Here is a 23,878-nt window from a genome sequence, read left to right as displayed (position 1 = left end):
GCAAAGTTATACATATATCCCATATATATATATATATATATATATATATATATATATATTACTATAGATAACTGTAATAGATAACTGATATGTTACCTATATTACATATTTGTTATTATATGATGGTTCAGTTGTGGACTAAATAATTTTGCTAAATAATTTAGTTGTAAACCTATAAAGCCAGTGAGGCCGTTCATACAGAACCCGTTTTTGCATTCCACTGTGCTGCTGTTCCATTATTTCTCTATGTAAACATGCTCTGTATTGACATGTTTGACTGTTCAATTTGTGACAGTAACTCGCACGTGACAGCTATGTTAACAGTGCTCAAGGTAAAATAAGTTAAACTTTAAAAAGGTGTCCCTAGACCTTGTTTTCCCATTCCATTACCCTCTGTCTCAAGATCTCGAACGCGTTCAGTGTTAAAAGCTGTTTTGTGTAATAGTTTTGGCATTAAAATGCTTACTCCTAAACCAGATTTTTATGCAACTATTAACAAGCTGTTTGTAGGCTGATTTCGACAAAAAAATAAAAGACTTACACTTTATCAATTTGTATGAGCAACAAATCTGACACAGTAACATTACTAGTTACTGTTTGTTAAGAGAAGTTAAAAAAACTTAATTATAATGCAGTGGTTTCATTACAGTCCAGTTACATCGATTTATACTGACATTTTATCCTGTGCTAGGCTAATGCCATTGAAAGTGGCTTTATGACTATGAAGCGTAAATCATATACTGAGTGCAGTATATATAGTACTAATTCTCCCTGTGCTTGCTTTCCACTCTACAGGTGTCCTGAGCCGTTTGCCGGCACAGCGTGCCAGTTCCGCAACCCTTGCTTCCAGTCCCCGTGCAGAAATGGCGGCGTGTGCCGTTTGATTACTTTTGTCAATAAGGTGGACTTTGTGTGCAACTGCAGCCTGGGCTACACGGACCGACTGTGTCTCACTCCCACCAATAATGTGTGCCTTAGCTCCCCATGTCGAAATGGAGGCATTTGTGAACTCACCAGCATCCACAGTTACAAGTGTAAATGCCCACCAGGCTGGTCAGGTAAGACCACAATCCAGTTAGAAACTATGTATATGAGGAGTATGAACTAACATCTCAAATCCAGACAGTGGTGAGCATATTCTGATCGTAAACATTCTTTATCACTAGGTAAAAACTGCCATCAAGCTGATCCTTGTGCCTCAAATCCATGTGCCAATGGCGGTAAGTGTAGTCCCTTTGATTCCGACTACATTTGCCACTGCACGCCCTTCTTCTCAGGTCAAACCTGCAAACAAGACGTCAATGAGTGTGCCCAGAGTCCCTCTCCTTGCAAGAATGATGGCGTGTGTGAGAATGAGGTGGGCACGTATCGCTGCAACTGCCCTGCAGAGTACACTGGGGGACAATGCGAGACCCTCTATCAGCCCTGTAACCCTTCACCATGCTACCACGGAGGCACCTGCGTACAGAAGGGAGAGACGAACTATGAGTGCTCCTGTTTGCCAGGTAGGCATCCTTAACCTGTTAACCTGCACGAGGACTCTGGCGTCCTAAAGGTTTCTTTGTTTTCATGAGTTCAAAGTTACCGTTCACCGCTATACAGTAAAACAATTACCATTACCAACAAACACCATAACTGTTAACATTTGTTACACTGAACTATGCTGAACTAAGTCTGTCTTGTATAAAATCCTGTATTTGTATATATATATATATAAAAGCAACATCGGTATTTCAGTTAGGTAAATGTCAGTTTTCTGCATGCATATTCCACTGTTTATTCATCTACAAACTCACAAAACATAAAAGAGGTGAAATTTGAAAAAAATCATACATTGAAATGTTGTACAGGTTTGCTCTCTGTACCTTCATATTATTCGTTTTCTCGTTTTTGTCTTCAAAACGGAAAAACGAATAAATCAGTAGTTTATCGCATATTTAAACCTTCTCCAGGGCATAATAAATTAATTTTGGATGTTTTTCTCACATTTTTTATTTTGTTTTCGTCACACTCCATTCAAATGCACCAAGTGAAAATACAATAAAACCAAAATGAAAAATGTATCTTTTTGATTCACAAAGCGCGTTTTAGTGCGTTCAGAGAGCATCGGGGGGTGCTGGAAGCAATATTTTTGAAAGAGTGGCGCTGAGCTGAGGTGTTCTTAGGGGGCGTTTGGTTAGACGAGTTTACACCAAAGATGTATGAGCTGAATCTTGCAAAAAAAAATGTTCTGCAATGTCCTAATGCCGTCTCTACACTGGCTTCCTCAAAGCAAACTTTCCATATCGATTTTTCCAGTAACTAGATTGTCGGTAACGCAACGCGTGGAGTGCGTCAGAAATAGAACGTGGCATCCGTTTACTGTTAGCGCACTTTCAGTGATACAATCACTGATTATAATGCGTTCTCTGTGCTTTGACGCAACATTCACGTCCGATGTAGTATTACCTGCCAGTTTTTACACTAGTGCTGCTAGACTAGACGGTGTATCATTTCCATAGCAACAACTCTTTTACTTCAGTGTTCGCTCAGCTTTGTAGCGCAGCTGTCGATCTTCCCTTGAAAATGTTACCTGCCTCAAGTCTGGGATGCCTGAGTGGGTAAGTTAAATGTACAACACAGGCCAGCACTGTAGAATAATAAAAAGAGACGCTGTAAGACAGGAGTACTGGCTGCAGTCTTCGACAATATTTAATTGATTCTGACTCTTTCTCTCATTTCAATGTATTAACAACATTAACATTTTTAACTTTGTAAAACAACACATTCCAATAAAGACAGTTACATTACAAGGCCTTTCAAAAAGTATTTGTGTCTTCAGTTCTGTAACATATTATTAAACACAATACATTCACCTTTTACAGCATTTTCAATCAAACATGTATTTCACATCACTATAATATTCACAAGACATTAATCTAATTTTTAGATGGTCACAAATTAATATAGCATTTCGCTTCACGTAGTCCTCGTGTTTTACATGTACGTCGCCATTTTGGCTCTAACTCACGCATGTTTACACCGCCATTTTGGCTCTAGATAACTTCCAGTTGCAAACGCACATTTAACTCACTTAACCTTTCTCATCCAATAACAATCAACATTATAAACTCTTTATAAACATCCATGAACACTTTTCACATATATGTTTCCTCATGTTTCACTTCACATTCACATATTTGTCCCTCTTATGTCTAATACATATTACTAAATGCATATTAATAAACAGTCTTACTCAATAACCCAACAAAAATAAACACATACATCTTTGAAACACAGTGTTTTACATTAGTTTCAACCAGTTTTTGAATCAGTTTTGCTCACCTGTAATATAATGAAAAGAAACGCTGTAAGACAGAGGAGTACTGGCTGCAGTCTTCGGCAATATTTAATTGATTCTGACTCGCCCACTGCATTACCTTGAAACAATAGCGTTAAGCGCCCTCTTCAGGCGGCAAGCATAACAGCGACAAAGCATTCTTTTCCACTCAGTGAACTGATGAATGAAAATGAAGATGATGAATTTACACCAATTTATATAACATAATTAAATACATATGTGTATGTATATATATATATATATATATACATACACATGTGTATGTGTAAATGTGTAAGTACATAAGTACAGTATATATATATATATATATATACACACACACACACATACACACGATTAATCGCAGACAATCATGCGATTAATCGCGATTAAAGAAAAAAATGTAATCGTTGCCCAGCACTAATATATATATATATATATCATAAGTGGGGGAAAAAATCGATTCGCCTAACTATCGTGATTCTTTTTAAAACAATTTAGATATATATACACATACACAACATAAAACTAAGCACTAAAATATCTGGCAATACAATACAATTACAGAATTATAAATAAAATCACAAATACGTAGTTTAATAGTTTCATCGATTGTAATGGACAGATTGAACTGATTTTTGGAAATGAATAAAACCTACCAAATCTAAAACAGTTTGGATCAAGACAAAAAGTAGTCATGAAAAATGTTCAAATCAACACAATATTCACAATGTTGCCATAATTTAGCCAGCTAAATCAGCATGAATATGTGGATATTTGATATATTGCCTAGGTCTGAAGCTTATGTGATTATGTACTTTGCTGACTTGTTCAAACATATACCCTTTCCTGGCTTAAGAGCTGTTTAGCATGCTAACATTCAAAGACTTGTCTTAAAAACCCCTCATGATTATGGGGTCTATGAATCTTTTTAATCATGATGAGGGCTTTAACTGACATTAGTTACGTAACAAATGAGTTAATTAAATGACGGATCAATGGCAGCCTCTTAACTTTGATCACTCAGAGGAAATCCACCCGGCTTATTTTGACTCACAAGTGTCCTGTTGACGACATCGGTTCCAGCAGTAAGACAAATGATATCGGCCCTCTATCCGGGTCAACATTGAATGTAGAGATTTCAGATGAGCTCAGTGAGTTTGCAATAACAACGCAGTATCAGTGTTTCCCACAACTTTGGAACATGGGCTAGGCTACCTCTCCCAGAATGCCCTTCTCACAGCCTCATTTAATCCCAGCCTAGTCATAGTATCTGCGCTCCCGCTGCAGCTCTGTCTGCATGTGTGTGTGTGAACAGGCTGGCAGGAAAATATTTGCGCTTATCATGAGGAAATGTCTGAACGACAACATCCTTATGCTGGTGTCCCTGGGTTAGAGTCAGTGTTGGGAGAATGAGAATGCGTGTCTGTGTGTTCGCCTCTCATCACTATTCCTTTGACCCAAGTGGATCTCATATCATGCCAGACAACATAACCTAAACCTCTGCATTGAGGAAACATCACTAAAGTGATTTCTTTCTCTTGTATTCCATGCATTCATGGGATTTGAAGGATGAGTTCATAATATATGATGTGATCAGTTATGAAATATACCATAACTGCACTTTTTGGAGTTAAATTGTAGGAAATTGTGGTTAGAGTCAGTTGAGTCGTTGTCGTTGGTGCCTCTAACAGAATCCTGGTACTGCCAGACTTCTCAGAAAAGAAAGACTGTTGACCGCAACAAAAGTAACGACTGTTTTCAAATGTTTCACAACATTTTATCCCTCTGTTTATACTGGGAAACAATTGAATTTGCATGTTTGTGTTAAAGGATCTGTACTGTGCAATCTGATATAAATATTTAGTTCTTTGTGAAGAAACATGAATTCTGTCAGCAAACAGTTGCTCAAATATTTATCCATGTCTAGAAAATGTGATATCATGGGTTATGTATTAAGTGCTTATTCTTTTTATTTCACACTGCTCAAAAGATACAGGATATGTTTATGTTTTTTGGATGATAGTGTGAACAGCAAAAATCAAAAAATTGTGGAAATACATTGGACAGGTACACTACAATTCAAAGTTTAAAATCATGAAGCTTTTCAAATATGTTTTTGAAAGTAAGGCTATATTTATTTGATCAAATATACAGCAAAAATAATATTGTGAAATATTATTACAATTTAAAATAACTGTTTTCTTTTTCAATATATTTTATTGAAAAAAAGCTGAAAAGCTGAAAAAAAAAAGCAAAGCTGAATTTTCAGCAGTTATTACTATTCAGTTATTCAGTGTCACATGACCCTTCCAAAATTATTTTATTATGCTGTTTTGGTGCTTTTCTTATTATTATCAATGTTATCAACAGTTGTGCTGCTTAATATTTTTGGGAACTGTGAGCCATTTCTTTCAGTATTCTTTGATAGATTTTGAATTTGATTTGAATAGAAAGTTCTAAGGAACAGCATTTATTTGAAATAGAAATCTTTTGTAACAATGTAAAAGTCTTTACTGTCACGTTTGATAAATTAATGTGTTCTTCCTGAATAAAAGTATTAATTTCGTAAAATAAATAATAAAAATGAATTTTACTTCATAAAATTAAACTTTTGAATAATATTGTATTTAGTTCAGTTTTTAGGAGTGTAACCTTGAACAGGCAGTGTCTGAAATGGGTATGTGAACAATCTTGTCTGTTCTGACTTTTAAAACTAGACTTTTTAAGAAATGTTTACTGAAATTGCTTATTTCTTTTCAGGCTTCAGTGGTCAGAACTGCGAAGAGAACATTGATGACTGTCCAGACCATCGTTGCCTTAATGGAGGAACCTGTGTGGATGGAGTGAACACCTATAATTGCCAATGCAAGCCAGAGTGGACAGGTACCAACTGCCTACTCAAACCCCACATTTCACTTACAGATACAAAGAACATTTTTTTGAATCAGTAAGACTAACTAGACTTCAGTAAGTAACATTTTTTTTGGCATTTCATCTGTGTCTGGAAAATGTTTTTCGAAATGTGGTGAAATTAATGCCTATATATATTAATTCCTCAGGTCAGTTCTGTACCGAAGACGTCAATGAGTGTGATTTGATGCCCAATTCCTGCCAGAATGGTGGTACATGCTTGAACACACAGGGTGGATACAACTGTGTGTGTGTAAACGGCTGGACAGGGGACGACTGCAGCGATAACATCGATGACTGTGCAGATGCAGCCTGCCACGCAGGAGCCACATGCCATGATCGGGTGGCCTCCTTCCTCTGTGAATGCCCTCATGGGCGCACAGGTGTGCACCTTTTTTCTTCCCATGAATCATGCATCATGGTTTGAAACACTCATTCTGTTATTTGAGCATTAGGTTTTTTGTGAGTTTTGAGCACATCCACTGAAGAAAATCTCCCATTTTCTACTGGAGCAGAAAGTTGGGATGGGGCATATTAATTTGCTTGTTCTTTTAATCTGCTAAAATGTATTTATTTTTTAGGAGTACACTTTTTAGGAGAGCTAAGTGGCATAAACATCTGTTTTGATTTCATAGGGTCTATAAAATCTGCCTTACTGTTTAAAAAGGAGATGTTCAATCAGGTTTAATCTCATAAATTGCTGCACAAGTTAATTCTCACTGTGTGTCTCTGTGTTTTAGGTCTGCTGTGTCACCTGAATGATGCTTGCATTAGTAACCCATGCATGAAAGGCTCCAACTGTGACACCAATCCAGTCAACGGCAAGGCCATCTGTACCTGTCCTCTGGGTTACGTTGGCCCATCCTGTGACCAAGACGTTGACGAATGTTCGCTGGGTAAGGAATGGCTGTATTGTATTGAATACATAAATACATACTGATGGTGCTTGATAAGCACACTAGTCATGTTTAAAAATGTAGCTATTACAATAGAATATTTTAATTGTAAATGTTTAAAGGGTGTTTTTTGTCCCCTTTTAGGTGCAAACCCTTGCGAACATGCTGGAAAGTGTATAAACACAAAAGGTTCCTTCCAGTGTAAATGTCTGCGGGGATATTTGGGAGCTCGATGTGAACTCGACATAAACGAATGCATGTCCAACCCATGCCATAATGACGCTACCTGTTTGGATCAAATCGGAGGCTTCTATTGCATCTGTATGCCAGGTAACCAAAAGATCTGCAGCACTTGGTTTAAATGCTCTCTATATATTACCCCCAAACTGGTGATGTCATTACCTCACATGACCAATCTGTAATCCAATAAATTGCTTCTTTTGGCAGTAACACTAATGATACTGATGCCTGACTACATGCAATTAATATTTTCTGTTTATTGCACACAAAAGAAGCACTAAAAGCATTGTTAAGACATGCTGAATTTTCTTGCTAAGTCTGGAGCTTACTCCCCTATGTTAATTGGCAGGGTACGAGGGAGTCTTCTGTCAGATCAATACTGATGAGTGCGCCAGCATGCCCTGCCTCAACAATGGGAAGTGCATCGACAAGATCAACAACTACCAATGCGAGTGCCCCACAGGTGAGCGTGCAGGGGTCAATCACCTCCCAGGACAGAACAGAGTGGAGAACACTAATCCCTGCCCTGAGGCAGGCTTACACAGCCCCGGCTAAAATGCTTCAAATAATCCATATGAAAGCTTCTGGAAAGTTAAAATTTCAGACAGTTTTTGCTTGAGTAAGATGATGCATATCATTTATGCACAGCAAAAACGTATTATTGTTTTTAATCTAAATAATATTTATATATATATATAAAATGGTAATTTAATTAATAATTGTTTACCTGAGAAATTTTTGTTTAGAAATTCTAAATATATTTTAATACATATTCAAATGTTTATTAGTAGCGATCTAACATTTTTATTGTAAGAATACTTTTTGCCCCTACTTTGATCCTTTGTCCAGTTCCAATGACGTGAAACATTTTGTTGAAAATGTAGGTTTGTGAAAGGCTCTTCTTATTGAAAAACAGCACATTTAGGATGCAGAGGAAGTCATGCATAAAGGAAGGAGGGTAGAGCGGAGGTACAATATTAGGCATGATGAGGTTGTGTAAGGAGAGGGGCCTACGGGGACCCCCAAGAGCGGTGTAAAGGAGTTTTGGGAGATAGTTAGCTGAAGAAGTGGAAGCTAGGCCCCCTTCACTGTTTCAGATGGAAATCAGAGCTCCTTTTCAGCATGCGGCGCAGGGATCCTTTTCAGTAGTGTACACACTGAATCCATAGCAACCACAATGGGCGCTTTTTAAAATGTGGCATTGGTAGTGCATCGACAAGATCAACAACTACCAATGCGAGTGCCCCACAGGTGAGCATGCAGGGGTCAATCACCTCCCAGGACAGAACAGAGTGGAGAACACTAATCCCTGCCCTGAGGCAGGCTTACACAGCCCCGGCTAAAATGCTTCAAATAATCCATATGAAAGCTTCTGGAAAGTTAAAATTTCAGACAGTTTTTGCTTGAGTAAGATGATGCATATCATTTATGCACAGCAAAAACGTATTATTGTTTTTAATCTAAATAATATTTTTTCTAGTGAATCAGAGCTCCTTTTCAGCATGCGGCGCAGGGATCCTTTTCAGTAGTGTACACACTGAATCCATAGCAACCACAATGGGCGCTTTTTAAAATGTGGCATTTTAGAGGCTCGGAAGAAATTCCTGTTCTGAAGATGCATGGGACACTCCTTGATTACAGATGCCAGGGGGTCTCAGGGAATGGCATAAGCAAGTTTGGAATTTGTTATCAGGATTATCACTGTAATAATACAAGATGTGATGATCAGACTTGATGATAAAAAGGACAGAAAAATCCCATAGATTTACACTAAAGCCATATCTAGAGACCAGAATGTCATAGAGTCTGAAGGTAGGCTACGAAGACTAACACACAGCACCTTAAGAACTGCATACCAACAATTTTGTTTTAGTGTTGCTTTAAATACAGAGTTCTGGCATGAAACTCTAGATGGCGCAGTCCGATAGGTCTAACTCAATCTGACCTAATGACATCATTATCACATGGCACAGCTGATTGGTTCTCTCCTGTATCGGTAGCCAATGAGCTCGCTGCTCAACATTCAAATATATGATTAGTGCTTGCCGTAGCAGTTGCAGCTTGCTTCAGAAACCCTCCACCTTCCCCAGCTCCACCTGTATAGATCTTCTATGAGGTGATTCATGTATGCTATACGGGGGTTATTTCATGTATGTTATATTTGCAGCAGCAATACTTCTTACATGCTCATAGCAGCATGTTGTGGATTTATTGGCAGTAACAAGTCTCGGTACTTGCTCTGCTGCAGCAGCAGCAGCAGCATAGCAGATCTATTCTGCCAAGACCAAATACATTAACATAATCATGTACATTACCATGCCAATCCCTCCAAGAGTTGTCATGACAGAACTGTGATAAATGTCCAATAAATCTCCACACTGATGGATTTGTAGCCCTTAATGTGTTCAGACTGTATATTTGAACAGCAGACATCTTTAGCGAGGGATTAAAATAACTGAGGGAGAAAGCACAAATGTTGGGGGTTCCTGAGCGATGGGGTTGCTGAATAGCATGAGGTCAGGGGTTGTGTGGGGCTCTTTTGGTGAGACAGACTCAGAAAGGGGGGCAAAGGCTGGATGGGAGAATGCACATTGTGATGGAAAACTTCTACGGGACAAAGGAGGCAACCGGCATGGCTTGGCGTGCCACTGAATAGACAGTTCCTCTTTGTCTGGTGCCCTTGGTCAGGAGGCCTTGGAAGGTTTTTACCGCCATTTTACACCCTTCTCCCCCTCTCACTGTGATGGTTGGTTGAAAAGCAGCTTGAAAACCTGAGAGAAAGGGGGAAAGCTTACAGCCGAGTATTAATGAACGCTGGCCATGTTGTATACGAGTGTGGAGGAATGAAGCGGGTGCAAACCAGAGGAATCTTTGTATTGACCTTCCTCCCCTTTCCTCTCGTCTCCCTCTCAGGATTCTCAGGGAGTCAGTGCCAGTTCGACATCGATGAGTGCGCTAGCACCCCCTGTAAAAATGGGGCCAAGTGTATCGATGGGCCCAACATGTACACCTGCCAGTGCGCTGAAGGTATGAAGACGCCATCTGCTTGTTTCAGCTTTAAAAAAAGTCATAAAAATACATAAAACATATTTCTGTTGTGATTATACATTTTTACAGCTCTAAAATATTTATTTGGCTATAAATTTATCTCTGAGTCATGGAAAAACATGGAAATTCCAGGACATAAATGTGAGGAAATGTGTGTCATGATAAATATAATAAATGAATCTGTTTTCCTTTTTAGGATACACAGGGCAGCATTGTGAAACAGATGTAGATGAGTGTCTATCCAACCCGTGTCACTACGGCACTTGTAAAGACGGCCTGGCGTCCTTCACCTGTATGTGCCGTGCTGGTTTTACAGGCCGTCTGTGTGAGATCAACATTAATGAGTGTCTCAGTCAGCCGTGCCAAAATGGAGGCACCTGCCAGGACCGTGAGAATGCCTACTTATGCATCTGCCCTAAAGGAACAGCAGGTGCCACTTTTACTGTAATGGTCAAAAATGTGAACTCCTGCTTGTCAAAAGCTCTATTCTAAGTTCTATTTTGTGTTAACAGGTGCTAACTGTGAGGTTAACCTAGACGACTGTCAAAGCAATCCCTGCGATTTTGGAAGATGCATTGACAAGATAAATGGTTACGAGTGTGCCTGTGAACCGGGATACACAGGTGAGTGGTCTTAGATCGTGTGCTTCATACGTCGATAAACAGCAGCTGCGCTGAAATATAAAATAGTTTCATCATTTGAAATGAGAATTCAATTGGATAGTTCGCCCAGCAAAGAAAATATGGTCATTATTTCCTCACCCTCTTGTCATTCCAAACCCATATGCTGTTCAGTTTTCAAGATCTTAACAAGACAAAAATCTTTACAAATATCTTTTCCATACAACAGTTAATAGTTTCCATGAGCTGTCAAGCTTCAAAAAGGTTTATAAAATATAAAAGGACCATAAAAAGTGTGAACAAACAACACTGAAAACAGACTGAAATTTGCATAATTATTCATTGATAATATTTTTTTGTGTGTGTTCTGTGTATGTGGGTTTTCTACCTAAATAGCTATCGATTACAAGTACGTAGTAGATCTTTTACTTTACAATTAAATAAAAAGATAAATGTGTAAAACTGCTAATTCTGATGTTCGTTTTTACTACTAAGAGAGAGAAAAAAAACGAGTGTATACTGTATACCTAACATGTATACAGCAATATACATCAACTGTGCCTATTTTATTTTTTTTAAATCAGTTAATCACAAACCCCACCCTGCAAGCTATTTTTATTGATCAGCTCAGTCACCTGTCAAGAAAAGCTCAGAATTTATGGATTCAGGTAAGAGTTCAGAAAAGTCACATATGGATCTGATCGGGACAGTCATGCTGTCTATCAGGATTTGCTACCAACTCTACACTCAGGTTAAGTTTAGGGTTAAGGGTAAGTATTTTTTTCAGGGTTGTGTAAGCAATAAACACCATGACTATGTATTGCGCTTAACTGGTTTAGCCACTAAAATAGGTGTCCTGAGAAATTCTCTAGACTCTATAAGTAAAATTGTTAGGGCGGCTGCCTATGTCTTGGGAGGTCATGGCTTTGGAGAGTGGATGTGTGGTCTAGCATGAAGTCTTGCATAGGTTAGCAAATGGAGAGGTTTTCTAAAGTTATTTGTACTCAATTTCTTGTACTCCTACGCGTATCCTCTAGTATTTCATAAGAGATCTAAACAATGTCTCAGACTGTGCTCTGATTTGCCAAGATAACTGTTTTCAATATGAACTCAAACATAATTTTTTTCCCAAGACTAAACTAACCACATTCACTGTGTAACTCTTACTGCATGTCAACAAGTCTTATTTTTTAGATTTTTAATAGAGACATCTGGGACAAAGTTGATAAACATTACAATAGGCTACATCAGCGGTTCCCAATTCCAGTCCTCGTACCCTAGCATCCAGACGCTGCGCAGCGCAAAAACCGTGAATGAGAAGTTAAGTAAACTTCAACGGATTTCTCCTGCTCAGGGAGTAGGGAGCAATGAACACTGTGTAGGGACTTGGTCCTATGCCTTCCACATAATATATAAATACAGATAAATACATGTAGACCACTTAACTTAATGATTGCTATCGGGATGTGAAGAGACTCTCAACCAGCATAACAAAAAATGTTTCTGAAGACAATCACCTATTGCACTTTTAAATTAAACATACTCCACTAGGTCATTTAAAGTTTTGGAAAAGCCACTGCGTTTGTGGTTTTATCAAGGCAGTCTAGGTGGTATACTCACTGAGCCCAGGTCTTTATCATTGTAGAAGAGATGGGGAGTCAACAAAGAGTTCAGCAGGTGAGACAGGCAACAAAGCAGGGTGGGGAGAGACAGCTGGTCAGCGAGCACACATTTGGCCTGGGCCGTGGTGTTGGCTTACAGTCTCGCCCAATCCCATGCCTGCCGAGCAGACACGCAAGCCAGCCCGCTCCCTCATTCAGCCAGAGATCTCCAGGACATCTGGGAGTTTGAAAGGAGAAAAGATTTGTGAAAGTCGATCTTTTAAAAGGGGGAAGTTGGCCGGTGCTTTAAAGACAAGTGACAAATGAAACCTGCTTTTATGCTGGCATTGCGTTTAGTAAATAGTGGTGCTGCCTGAAGTGGAGTCTAAAAGCTAGGCCTTAAGCCTAGGATTTCAAGAAAAACATGGAATGGCTAAATGAATGCAGTTGATTCAGAAGTTATTTTGACTACCATACGACATGTGACACTCTTTAACCATTTTCATAATTCTGTCTTGTTTTTTTTTGTAGGGAAAATGTGTAACATCAACATTGATGAATGTGCCATCAACCCCTGTCACAATGGTGGAACCTGCGTTGATGGAGTCAGTGGCTTTACATGTCTGTGCAGAGAGGGGTATCATGACCCAACCTGCCAATCACAGCTCAACGAATGCCTTAGCAACCCCTGTATTCATGGACACTGTGAAGACAAAGTCAATGGGTGTGCATTATTTACATACATACACTGCCATATGAAAAGTTTGGGGACAGTAAGTTTTTTGTTAAGAAATTAATACTTTTATTTGGCAAGGATGCATTAAATTGATCATAATTGTAAAGTGATTTTTTTTTACATTTACAATGTTACAAAGCATCTCTATTTTGAATAAACGCTGTTCTTTTGAACTTTATTTATCAAAGAATCTCTGCTTTGAACACTGATAATTACAAGAAGTCTCTTAAGCAGCAAATCAGCATATTAGAATGATTTCCGAAGATTCTGTAGATAATATAAACATAAATTATGTCACCCTGCTAGAAAAACCAAGTACCAATACCAGTTTAAAATTGTTTTTTGCATGATCAATATGATCAAGATGGCATATTGGATCCAACCCCCCTGAAAACAAACAAACAAAAATAGCTTAAACCAGCTTATGCTGATCTGGCTGGTCTTTTGACTAGTTGTAGAATAGGTTTGGCACTTTGGAGACCTTATACCAGCAAACCAGCTCAATTCAGCTTAAGATCTGATGTTTTGTTCTAGACCAGCTAGGACCAGCCAGAAACCATGTAAAACAGATCTCGTTTCTTACAGATATAACTGTATTTGTGACTCTGGGTGGAGTGCTGTCAACTGTGACATCAATAACAATGAGTGTGAGTCCAACCCCTGTATGAATGGAGGCACCTGTAAGGACATGACCAGCGGCTACGTCTGCACATGCCGCGCTGGCTTCAGCGGTTCGTATCATTTATTCTGCAAATGTACTGTAACTATGTGGTATGCCCTCTTGACCCCCACTCAAACACACAGTGTCTTTCTAACATTTGATTATAGGTCCCAACTGCCAAACAAATATCAATGAATGCGCCTCCAACCCTTGCTTGAATCAAGGAACCTGTATCGATGACGTGGCTGGATACAAATGCAACTGTTTGCTGCCTTACACTGGTATGAGTTTAGCTTTATTCATGACATTTTGAGATTGTTATTTGTGGATTGTAATACTTTTCACCAGCATGTAGTATGTGACTGTTTAGCTGTTTAAACCAGTTTGAGAGTTTGGGAGTTGATGAAACGCTACTAATCAACTAAATCATAAAAAAGTAAAGCTATTTTATTTGATTCGTTTTATTAGCTTACCTGTATTTTATCAGTTTACATCAGAGAGCTGTGAACATGCAAATGGATTGTTAAACTATTGAAATATTAACTCAAAATCTCGGGGGATTTCAAGTACAAATTTGACTTCAAAGGGATTCGAGTGACAGAAATGTTTGAGAATGTCTGATGTAAAATTTTTAAATACTGATAGAAAAAAGATCTCTTCTGGTTACATATAAAAGTTATTTTTAAGTAAGTGTTTTATTTTTTCAAAGACCATGATGACATTCTGACAATTAGCTTTCTTTCCTGTGTTGATGTATTTCCCATTGAAACAGGAAGTTGTGATGGGTTATTTCTTGTAAATAGCCAATACCCTTTAGTTTAAGACATAAACATGAACAGTGATTTGCTAATTAAAGGAAGGATTCTCATTCTAGAAGCATTTTATTAAACACATTTTCAGATACGCCTGAAAGTGCAAAATGATTTATCAATATTTTTAGTGCACTTTCATGAAGAAAACCTTCTGAAGTTTTTTTTTTTATCTATAGAATATTCTAAAGTACATTTTGACAAATTTTAAGACCTTAAAGCTAAAAAAAACACATAAAAACTATTTATTTATTAGTTGAATAATTAAAAGCCTGAAAAACAAAACTAAACTTTTTTTTTACCTTTTTGATGGGGTCTTTAAATGGCTTTAGTGCGGCTATTACTTTTTGATAGATTTAGCTAGTTTTACTATACATAAACCACTTTAAATTATGAGTAGTTTGTATTACAATGTCAAAGTCAGGAACAACAGACCCTCCTCCATCAATCTAGTTCCAGACTGTTGACAGAGGCCCCTCAAGAGCCCTACAAGTATCTCTGTTGACAATACAGGAAAATGTTTTCAACAGACGACACATTCTTTCCTCTCAATGTGTTATTTGACTAAACAGATAATGATGTTCTGCCTCTGGAACAGAAATCATATTAATTCCCAGTGACTATCTTTTTGGAAAAATCCACACAGCGTTATATCAAGAATAACAAAAATCTAGTCGTACCAGGGTGGGAACAGTAGCCTGTCATGTTTCCTGTTTGCCCTACTTCCTCTCTCACAGAAACGCAAATGGCCAGACAATGGCAGGAAAACCTGCTGGCTTCCTGCAGGGGCCGGCCGTCGTGGAAACAGATAGGCCAAATGTGCTTTGCTTTGCTAGGACTGACAGTCTTATCTCCAACAGAGAAAAGAGGAATTGGTACAGAACCTGTACTGAAACATAGTGTCACCTTCTAAATTTAGGCCTTCATAGAGGAAGAATGTCTCTTAAGAACATCTTAAATGCAAAACACATACTGAATGCCAAAACAATGTGGAATGTTTCAGGTTTTTTAATATATTTTATCTTCCAGGTGAGAACTGTGAAACCCTGTTGGCCCCATGTAGCCCTAAACCCTGTAAGAATGGAGGCATGTGTAAGGAGTCCGAAGACTATGAGAGCTTCTCTTGTGTGTGTCCTGAAGGATGGCAAGGTACAAAATTCGCAAAACTAACAAGAAATTCTATCCTAGCCTCAATATTATGCATAACTACATTCATACTTTGTGCTCTCCCTCAATTGTAGGCCAAACGTGTGAGGTGGATATCAACGAATGTGTCAAAAACCCTTGTCGAAATGACGGCATCTGTCAAAACTCTATTGGCAGCTACAAATGCAGTTGTAAATCGGGCTACACAGGCCGCAACTGTGAGACAGACACCGATGACTGCAAACCCAGTGAGTGTCCCATTTCAGCCTTAGTTTAGTCTAGTTGATCTTGCCTTGATGTCTAACCCCGTCCTTTTCCTGTAGACCCTTGCAGTAACGGTGGCTTCTGCAAAGACGCTGTGAACGCCTTCACTTGCACCTGCCTACCAGGTTTCCGGGGGAGCAGATGTTTGGAGGACATTAATGAATGTGACAGTAACCCATGTAAAAACGGTGCGAACTGCACGGATTGTGTGAACAGTTACACCTGTACCTGTCCACCTGGATTCAGTGGGATTCACTGTGAGAACAACACACCTGACTGTACTGAGAGGTAACAATGGCACTCTTATTTGTATCAGTTCTTAAGTGTAAAAATAGTGACCTTTCACAGTCACTGTTTTAGCTGCAACAGAAAACTCTTACAGTCAAGAGGCAACAAGACAAACACATATCGACGAAGCAGTAACAGATATGGACCACAAAACAATTGCCCAACCTAAAAATTCAAACCCTATATGCCATTTCTGCACAACAGTAGAGGTGCAAGCAAACATGCTGTTTTCACAAATATAAAACTCTTACAAATACTTAAGAATTTAAGTAATTGCATCACATGAATAAATTATATTTTAAAATAGAAAACAGTTATTTTAAATTGTAATAATACTTCACAATACCACTGTGTTTCTGTATTTTTGATTAAATAAATGTAGTCTTTGTAAGAATAAGAGACCTCTTTCAAAAACAAAGCAAAACAACAAAAAAAATCATTTCTGACATGAAAAGATATTTAAACATTATTGCTCTATACAACACGGCTATCATGGGAACACTGATCCCAGCTCAGTTTTCAGAGTCTCGTTGTTACAGTCTAGCCTTGTCAGTCAACCAATCTACCTCATGGTAAAGTGTACCAGAAAAAAAGCCTCTAGCACTTTTTCCTCCTCTGTTGTCCATTAGTGCCCCCTCTGGTAAACAAAAGGACAATGCAACTATAGAGTCATCACACACCTTTATATATTACTTAAAAAATTACAGGATGGTAAATTAATGTAGTAAATAAGACAGATAATCATAATAATTTTTTCAAACAGCTCTTGTTTTAATGCCGGCACATGTGTGGATGGCATCAACAGTTTCACTTGCCTGTGCCCAACGGGGTTCACTGGAAACTACTGCCAGCATGACATCAACGAGTGCGACTCCAGACCCTGCATGAATGGAGGCACCTGTCAGGACAGCTACGGCACATACAAGTGCACCTGCCCTCAGGGATACCATGGCCTTAACTGCCAGGTAACAAATCAAACGTTTAGGCAGCATGTGACATGGACAAAACTTAGCATGTATCCATCATACATTCATTGCTTATAGTGTTTCCTTGTTGATTCTGTAGTATAATTCTAAAATTTACAGAAAAGTTCTCAAATTAAATGAATATTTAGTTATCACAATATTCCCTAAAAGATATATACTAACATTTTTTTAATACATTTATATTAATTCCACTTCTTTTAAGTAGTCGATGCCAGTAATTAAAAAATGTAGGCCTATTACTTTATATATTGATCTGTCCCTAATTCACATCAGCATTTATTTTAGAAAATGGACAGGAGCAGTGTTATTTTGTACAGTTTTACAATATTAAATTTACCTGCCCTTTTTCTTTGTTTGTAGCTCTATGATTTTAAAGGGATAGTTCACCCAAAAATGAAAATTTGATGTTTATCTGCTTACCCCCAGGGCATCCAAGATGTAGGTGACTTTGTTTCTTCAGTAGAACACAAACGAAGATTTTTAAGTCAAACCGTTGCAGTCTGTCAGTCTTATAATGCAAGTGGATGGGAATCACGGCTTTGAGAGTCAAAAAACATACACAAACAAAACCAAATTAAACCCTGCGGCTTGTAACGATACATTAATGTGTAAAGACACGAAATGATCGGTCTGTGCAAGAAACTGAACAGTATTTATATGTTTTTTACCTCTGATTTTCACCGCAATGTCCGAACTGTCCAGAGAACAGCAGGTGCTTGACGCGTCTTCTTCTTCTTCTTGCTTTATGGTGGATCGCAAACTTATAAGTGCATTACCGCCACCTATCTCTCAGGTGGACCATTGACACTCCTAATTGAGATTGTAGATAGAGTGTCAATGGTCCATTTGAGAGATAGGTGGCTGTAATGCACTTATAAGTCTGCGATCCGTCAGGCGCCGGCTGTTGTGAACGCGCTCAGGAGGATGCGCTCAGGACAGACAGTTCGGACATTGCGATGTCACAAGCCGCAGGGTTTCATTTGGTTTTGTTTGTGTATGTTTTTTTACTCTCAAAGCCGTGATTACCATCCACTGACATTATAAGACTGACAGACTGCAACGGTTTGACTTAAAAATCTTCGTTTGTGTTCTACTGAAGAAACAAAGTCACCTACATCTTGGATGCCCTGGGAGTAAGCAGATAAACATCAAATTTTCATTTTTGGGTGAACTATCCCTTTAAGGCATCGAAGGAGCACTCTTGATGTGAGAGGAATGTCAATATAAATATATATAGAACTTAATTTCTTTATATTAAACTAATTATGCTAGTAACATATATAAATAATATGCATGGATTTCAATTGTAATTTTAATCATATAGACACATTTCCTTTATTTCCCATTTTTTCCATTTTCTAAAACCAGTCTAATTAGAAAAGACATTTTTTGTTTTCTCTGTATTTTTATACTTTAGAGTATCACATTGTTAGCTTAGCAACAAACTAACATCAAACACTGTTATAGTCAATAGAATGCATAGTATAATTTAGCCTGGCCACTAGTTCCAGAAGTATTTTTGCCTTTGAGATTTTGTTAGTCTTTGTTAAACAATTAAAAGCTATGAGCCATACTGTGTTTTGAATATTTTTTATAGATTATTTTATTTTATAATATATTATATAATTTTTAATAAATATTGATATTTTTCGCTTGTTTTAAGTAGTATATTATTTAAAAATAAATTAATTGCGATCTATCCCTAATTCATGTCAGCACTTTATGTCAAATACAATAAAATAAAATTAAATATTTATTATGACTTAAAGAGATTTGAACTGATGGATACATGAGTTAAAATGTGAACATTGGATGAATTCTTGTCTTGCAGGAGCTGGTGAACTGGTGTAAGCCGTCTCCCTGTAAGAATGAAGGTATCTGCAGACAGAGCGGCACTAGGTACAGCTGCAAGTGTCAGACAGGCTGGACTGGTTTATATTGCGATGTCCCCAGCGTTTCTTGCGAGGTGGCCGCCAAACAGCAAGGTAGGTTTGTTTGTATGTATGTGCCTACATACATACAAATAAATATGTTTGCAGTTCGGGCCAGTTCAGTGTTTCACAAATCTGCTGTGATGTTTGCTTCTTCCACTTTTAGGTGTAGAGGTGGCCCGGCTGTGTCGTAACTCTGGCCAGTGTCTGGATGCTGGAAACACACACTATTGTCACTGTCAGGCCGGATACACGGGCAGCTACTGTGAGGAGCAGGTGGATGAATGCATTCCCAATCCTTGCCAGAATGGAGCAACCTGCACCGACTACCTGGGCGGCTATTCTTGTGAAGTAAGTCAAGAAGACCTGGTGGTTAGGGATAGAAGTGACTGTAGAAGAAGACACTTTAGGTTAATGCCTGCTAAATCTCCCTTCTTTGTAACAGAATTGCTTGTTTGGCAAAGAAGGAAGAAACCGCCAAGTAAACAGAAACAGGCTTGTTTTATGTTTGGCATTAATTCGCCTCGCTCCTTCTCTCGTTTCTTGGAAGTGCGTGCCAGGTTATCATGGAGTGAACTGCTCTGATGAGATCAATGAGTGTCTGTCTCAGCCCTGCCAGAACGGAGGCACATGCATCGACCTGATCAATACCTACAAATGCTCCTGTCCTCGGGGAACACAAGGTCAGCTATCACTTCCTCCTCTGTTTTGCTCTTTTTGCCCATTCCACACTTCATTAATTAGGGCTTAACTGTTATCAGCAGGCTTAGACGTTTCTCTCTGATTGATGTAGTCATGCTTAATTACAGCTCATAGATGGACTTTTATTTTATAAAATGGATAGAAACTTTGTGTTATATTACCCAGTTGTATTAAATTTAACTGTCCTTTCTCTTTGTCTGGATCGCTATGATTTTAAGGCATCATGGAAGCGTAAGAGAAATGTCAAAATATATTGATTTTAATTTATTTAATTTTAACTTTATATTAAAATAGTTATACTAATAACATTTAGCAAAATGTATTATTACATTTTTATTTAAAGTAATTTTAGTTATATTTCATTTTCTTCATATTATAATTTATATTTATATTTTAGAATTATATTTAATTTATGTAATTCCTATTATATAGACACATTTCTCAATGTAATTAATCATGATTTATCTACAATGAATCTAATTAAAACAGAAGTGTTTATGTTTGCTCTGTATTTTTATGTTTAGAGTATCTCATTGTTAGCTTTGTAACATATTAACATCCATCTCTATTATAGTCAATAGAATGCTTTTTCAGTGGCCTTGGTTCTGGAAGTATTTTTCCCATAGGGATTTTAAAAATGTCTTCGTTAAACAGTTAAAAGCCATAAACCAAACAAACCAGCTACAGGATGAATCACAACATTACAAACCATGACTGAAGCAAATAACTGTTCAAACATTACAAACCATGACTTAAGCAAATAACTGTTCAAATATTAGAAAAAAGACAAAGGTGCAAAAATGTGCAGTAAGAACTTCAATCCTATGAAGCAACGCCAATGACAATAAAAAAAATGATATATATAATTCGCACCGCCAATGACAAAAAAAAATTATTATATATATAATTCGTACTGAACCGTTCGGTACGAGGGTTTCGGTTCGGTACGCATTACAAACCGAACGATTCGTTGTCCTAATCCTATTACATTACAAGGTAGCCCAAACGACGTAACAGCCCCCCAAATAAAAACACACTGCTCCAGTCAGGCATAGGCTGGACTAGCTCGTTCGTTGCAATATGGCTAGTAACTAGGGCTGGACAATAATTCAATATCAATATATATGGCAATATAATTTTTTTCAATAACGGTGATATGATTTTGAAACACATTTCCGATATTTCGATATACATTACCAGTGTTTCTAAAAAATGCTGGGTTACATACAGCCCAGCGCTGGGTAAAATATGGACAGACCTAGCAATTGGGGTGTTTTGACCCAGCGGTTGGGTTACTGCCCAGAAGGTTGGGTTAAACATTTAACCCAACTGTTGGTTGAAAACAACCCAATCGCTGGATTTGTTCATATTTAACCCAGCATTTTTTAGAGTGTACATTGATTTATTTGTGGCATTTGACTTCGTTGAATAAACATGAGCACTGCACGTTTCAAAATCAAAACGCAGTGCGGGTGTTTTATATGAATGTATCTTTGAAGGGAACTTTTTCTTCAGAAAAGTTTCCATGGCATTTTCATTTTATCTGATAAAGTAGCGTTCATGAGCTCCAAAAGCGCCTCCTGCTGGCAGAGAATGAGCCCGTCTCCAGAAACATGTTTTTGTTGTTGTTCACTTTGTGTTTTTGTTTTCTGCAGCTACTCTGAGCACTTTTCATATTCTTTATCCTGGCTGAAGCACTTTTGTTTCAATCTATAAGAATAATCAGCCTATGTTATAGTTTAAAGTTAAAGATATTAATATTATTAAGGTGAGCCTGAGAGTCTTACATTTATTTGACAGTGATTTCACATTTTTTGTTTGTATGAAGGCTAAATACAAATAAAAGGTGAACATTCATTTATTTGTGCAGTTTATTTTTCTAAAATATTATTTAGTTTTATAGGAGGAGGTTTCATAGACTTGGCAAATTCATTTTTTTCAGACGTTTGCAGGTACAGACATCTGTTGTGGGCATTCTTGGCAGTTTTTCTGAAGCTTTTTAAAAAAATATTGTTCCTATCGATATCGGAAATATGAATTATGAAACTAGACGAAAACAAGGAGATACACACACTCTACAAACTATCCCCGCAGCATTTAGGCAGGCATTTCCAACTGATTCAAACAGGGCAAAACAAATCACCGTAACAAATCATCATATAGAATTAGTAAAAATCAAGGAAATTTCTCAGGCATTTCTTTCTTTTTGCTATATCGAAAACATACTGAACCGTGACACCACTGTGTCTTATCGAACCGAACCGAAGCGTACATTTTGTGAACCGTTACACCCCTAATATATATTTAATATATTATATATTATATATGTTTATATATATATATATATATATTTAGATATATATATCAACCCTAAGGTTGCGAGTTCGAGTCTCTGGTCCGGCAGGAATTGTAGGTGGGGGGAGTGAATAACCAGCGCTCTCTTCCACCTTCTGCAAATCAAATGACCGTAACAAATCATCATATAGAATTAGTAAAAATCAAGGAAATTTCTCAGGCATTTCTTTCTTTTTGCTATATCGAAAACGTACTGAACCGTGACACCACTGTCTTATCGAACCGAACCGAAGCGTACATTTTGTGAACCGTTACACCCCTAATATATATTTAATATATTATATATTATATATGTTTATATATATAAGAGAGAGAGAGAGAGAGAATCATGGGTAATGTAGTTTTTTTTTCTTCTTTTTAGGAATTCCACTATTAAACGTGATTATATAAAAAATAAGTTGCAATAATGCATGCAGATGGCTACAACAAAAGCATAAATCATCGATTGACATCCTCATAGCTCATAGGTCAGTTTTTAAAGGTTTATAAAGTTATTGTTCATTCCATTATGGAGAAAATGAAAGGTAATTTTTATTCTAATTTTACAGTAGCCCAACTGTTGCACTCTATTTTATTTAAGTCATGTTTCTTCATTCCAAATTAGTCAGTAATGACTATTATGCTGCTTTAGAGGACAGCTGTCTGTAGGCAGTATTCAAGCAAGGCAGCTCACTAGGTTTTGTAACAGAGCCTATATTTACTCCTTTACTTCTGCAATAAGGTTGGCTTTTATAAGACCTTTCCTCTCCGCTTCTCTCTCAGGTGTGCACTGCGAGATCAACATTGACGACTGCACACCCTTCACCGACCCCATCACCCAGGAGCCCAAATGCTTTAACCAGGGCCGCTGTGTGGACCGTGTGGGTGGATACCACTGCATCTGCCCGGCCGGATATGTGGGAGAACGCTGTGAGGGTGATGTCAATGAATGCTTGTCCAACCCTTGTGACCCCCGTGGCACGCACAGCTGCATCCAGCTCACAAACAACTACCGCTGCGAGTGTCGCACAGGATACACAGGTACAGCACAGGCTACTGGACCAGTTTGCTTTGATTTTGAGAGTAACGCTACATTCTGATAACATAATAACCTTGTTTGTGGGCCACTACAGGTCAGCGCTGTGACAAAGTGTTTGATGGCTGTAAGGGGAAACCTTGCCATAATGGAGGCACCTGCGCTGTGGCTAGTAACACTCCTCATGGCTTCATCTGCAAATGTCCACCGGTTAGTCATATTCTCTGATACATTTAGCCATGGTCTTCTGAACCTGCTTTGCATCGTTTAGCAATCCTGTTCTTACCACTTCCGTCTTATCATTTCATATCAGTCACATAGGATATGAACTAATCGGGCTGATCCTAT

General features: G+C 37.9%; 1 protein-coding gene across 3 annotated transcripts in view; it reads left to right on the top strand.

Moving 5' to 3' along the window:
• Positions 1–23,878, top strand: part of LOC107699763 (neurogenic locus notch homolog protein 1-like) — a 51,726-nt gene that overhangs the window by 18,608 nt on the left and 9,240 nt on the right. For 2 of the 3 annotated variants that reach the window (XM_016501123.1, XM_016501122.1), the window contains exons 3-24: positions 796–1,058; positions 1,167–1,505; positions 6,083–6,205; positions 6,382–6,615; positions 6,973–7,128; positions 7,273–7,458; positions 7,718–7,831; positions 10,282–10,395; positions 10,613–10,846; positions 10,929–11,039; positions 13,169–13,361; positions 13,959–14,104; positions 14,202–14,315; positions 15,873–15,992; positions 16,085–16,237; positions 16,313–16,541; positions 17,305–17,506; positions 19,359–19,512; positions 19,625–19,809; positions 20,009–20,141; positions 23,278–23,535; positions 23,628–23,740. In XM_016501123.1, coding sequence (XP_016356609.1) covers positions 796–1,058; positions 1,167–1,505; positions 6,083–6,205; positions 6,382–6,615; positions 6,973–7,128; positions 7,273–7,458; positions 7,718–7,831; positions 10,282–10,395; positions 10,613–10,846; positions 10,929–11,039; positions 13,169–13,361; positions 13,959–14,104; positions 14,202–14,315; positions 15,873–15,992; positions 16,085–16,237; positions 16,313–16,541; positions 17,305–17,506; positions 19,359–19,512; positions 19,625–19,809; positions 20,009–20,141; positions 23,278–23,535; positions 23,628–23,740 — 3,874 coding nt within the window. Of the gene's footprint in view, positions 1–795; positions 1,059–1,166; positions 1,506–6,082; positions 6,206–6,381; positions 6,616–6,972; positions 7,129–7,272; positions 7,459–7,717; positions 7,832–8,576; positions 8,620–10,281; positions 10,396–10,612; positions 10,847–10,928; positions 11,040–13,168; positions 13,362–13,958; positions 14,105–14,201; positions 14,316–15,872; positions 15,993–16,084; positions 16,238–16,312; positions 16,542–17,304; positions 17,507–19,358; positions 19,513–19,624; positions 19,810–20,008; positions 20,142–23,277; positions 23,536–23,627; positions 23,741–23,878 lie in introns of those variants that run through there. The other variant, XM_016501124.1, reaches the window with a different exon arrangement.

The sequence above is a fragment of the Sinocyclocheilus anshuiensis genome, unplaced genomic scaffold (genome assembly GCF_001515605.1).
Source record: "Sinocyclocheilus anshuiensis isolate Anshui unplaced genomic scaffold, SAMN03320099.WGS_v1.1 scaffold278, whole genome shotgun sequence".
NCBI classification, from domain to species: Eukaryota; Metazoa; Chordata; class Actinopteri; order Cypriniformes; family Cyprinidae; genus Sinocyclocheilus; species Sinocyclocheilus anshuiensis.
The sequence above is the reverse complement of the archived record's forward strand: the minus strand, read 5'-3'. Positions and strand labels throughout refer to the sequence as shown.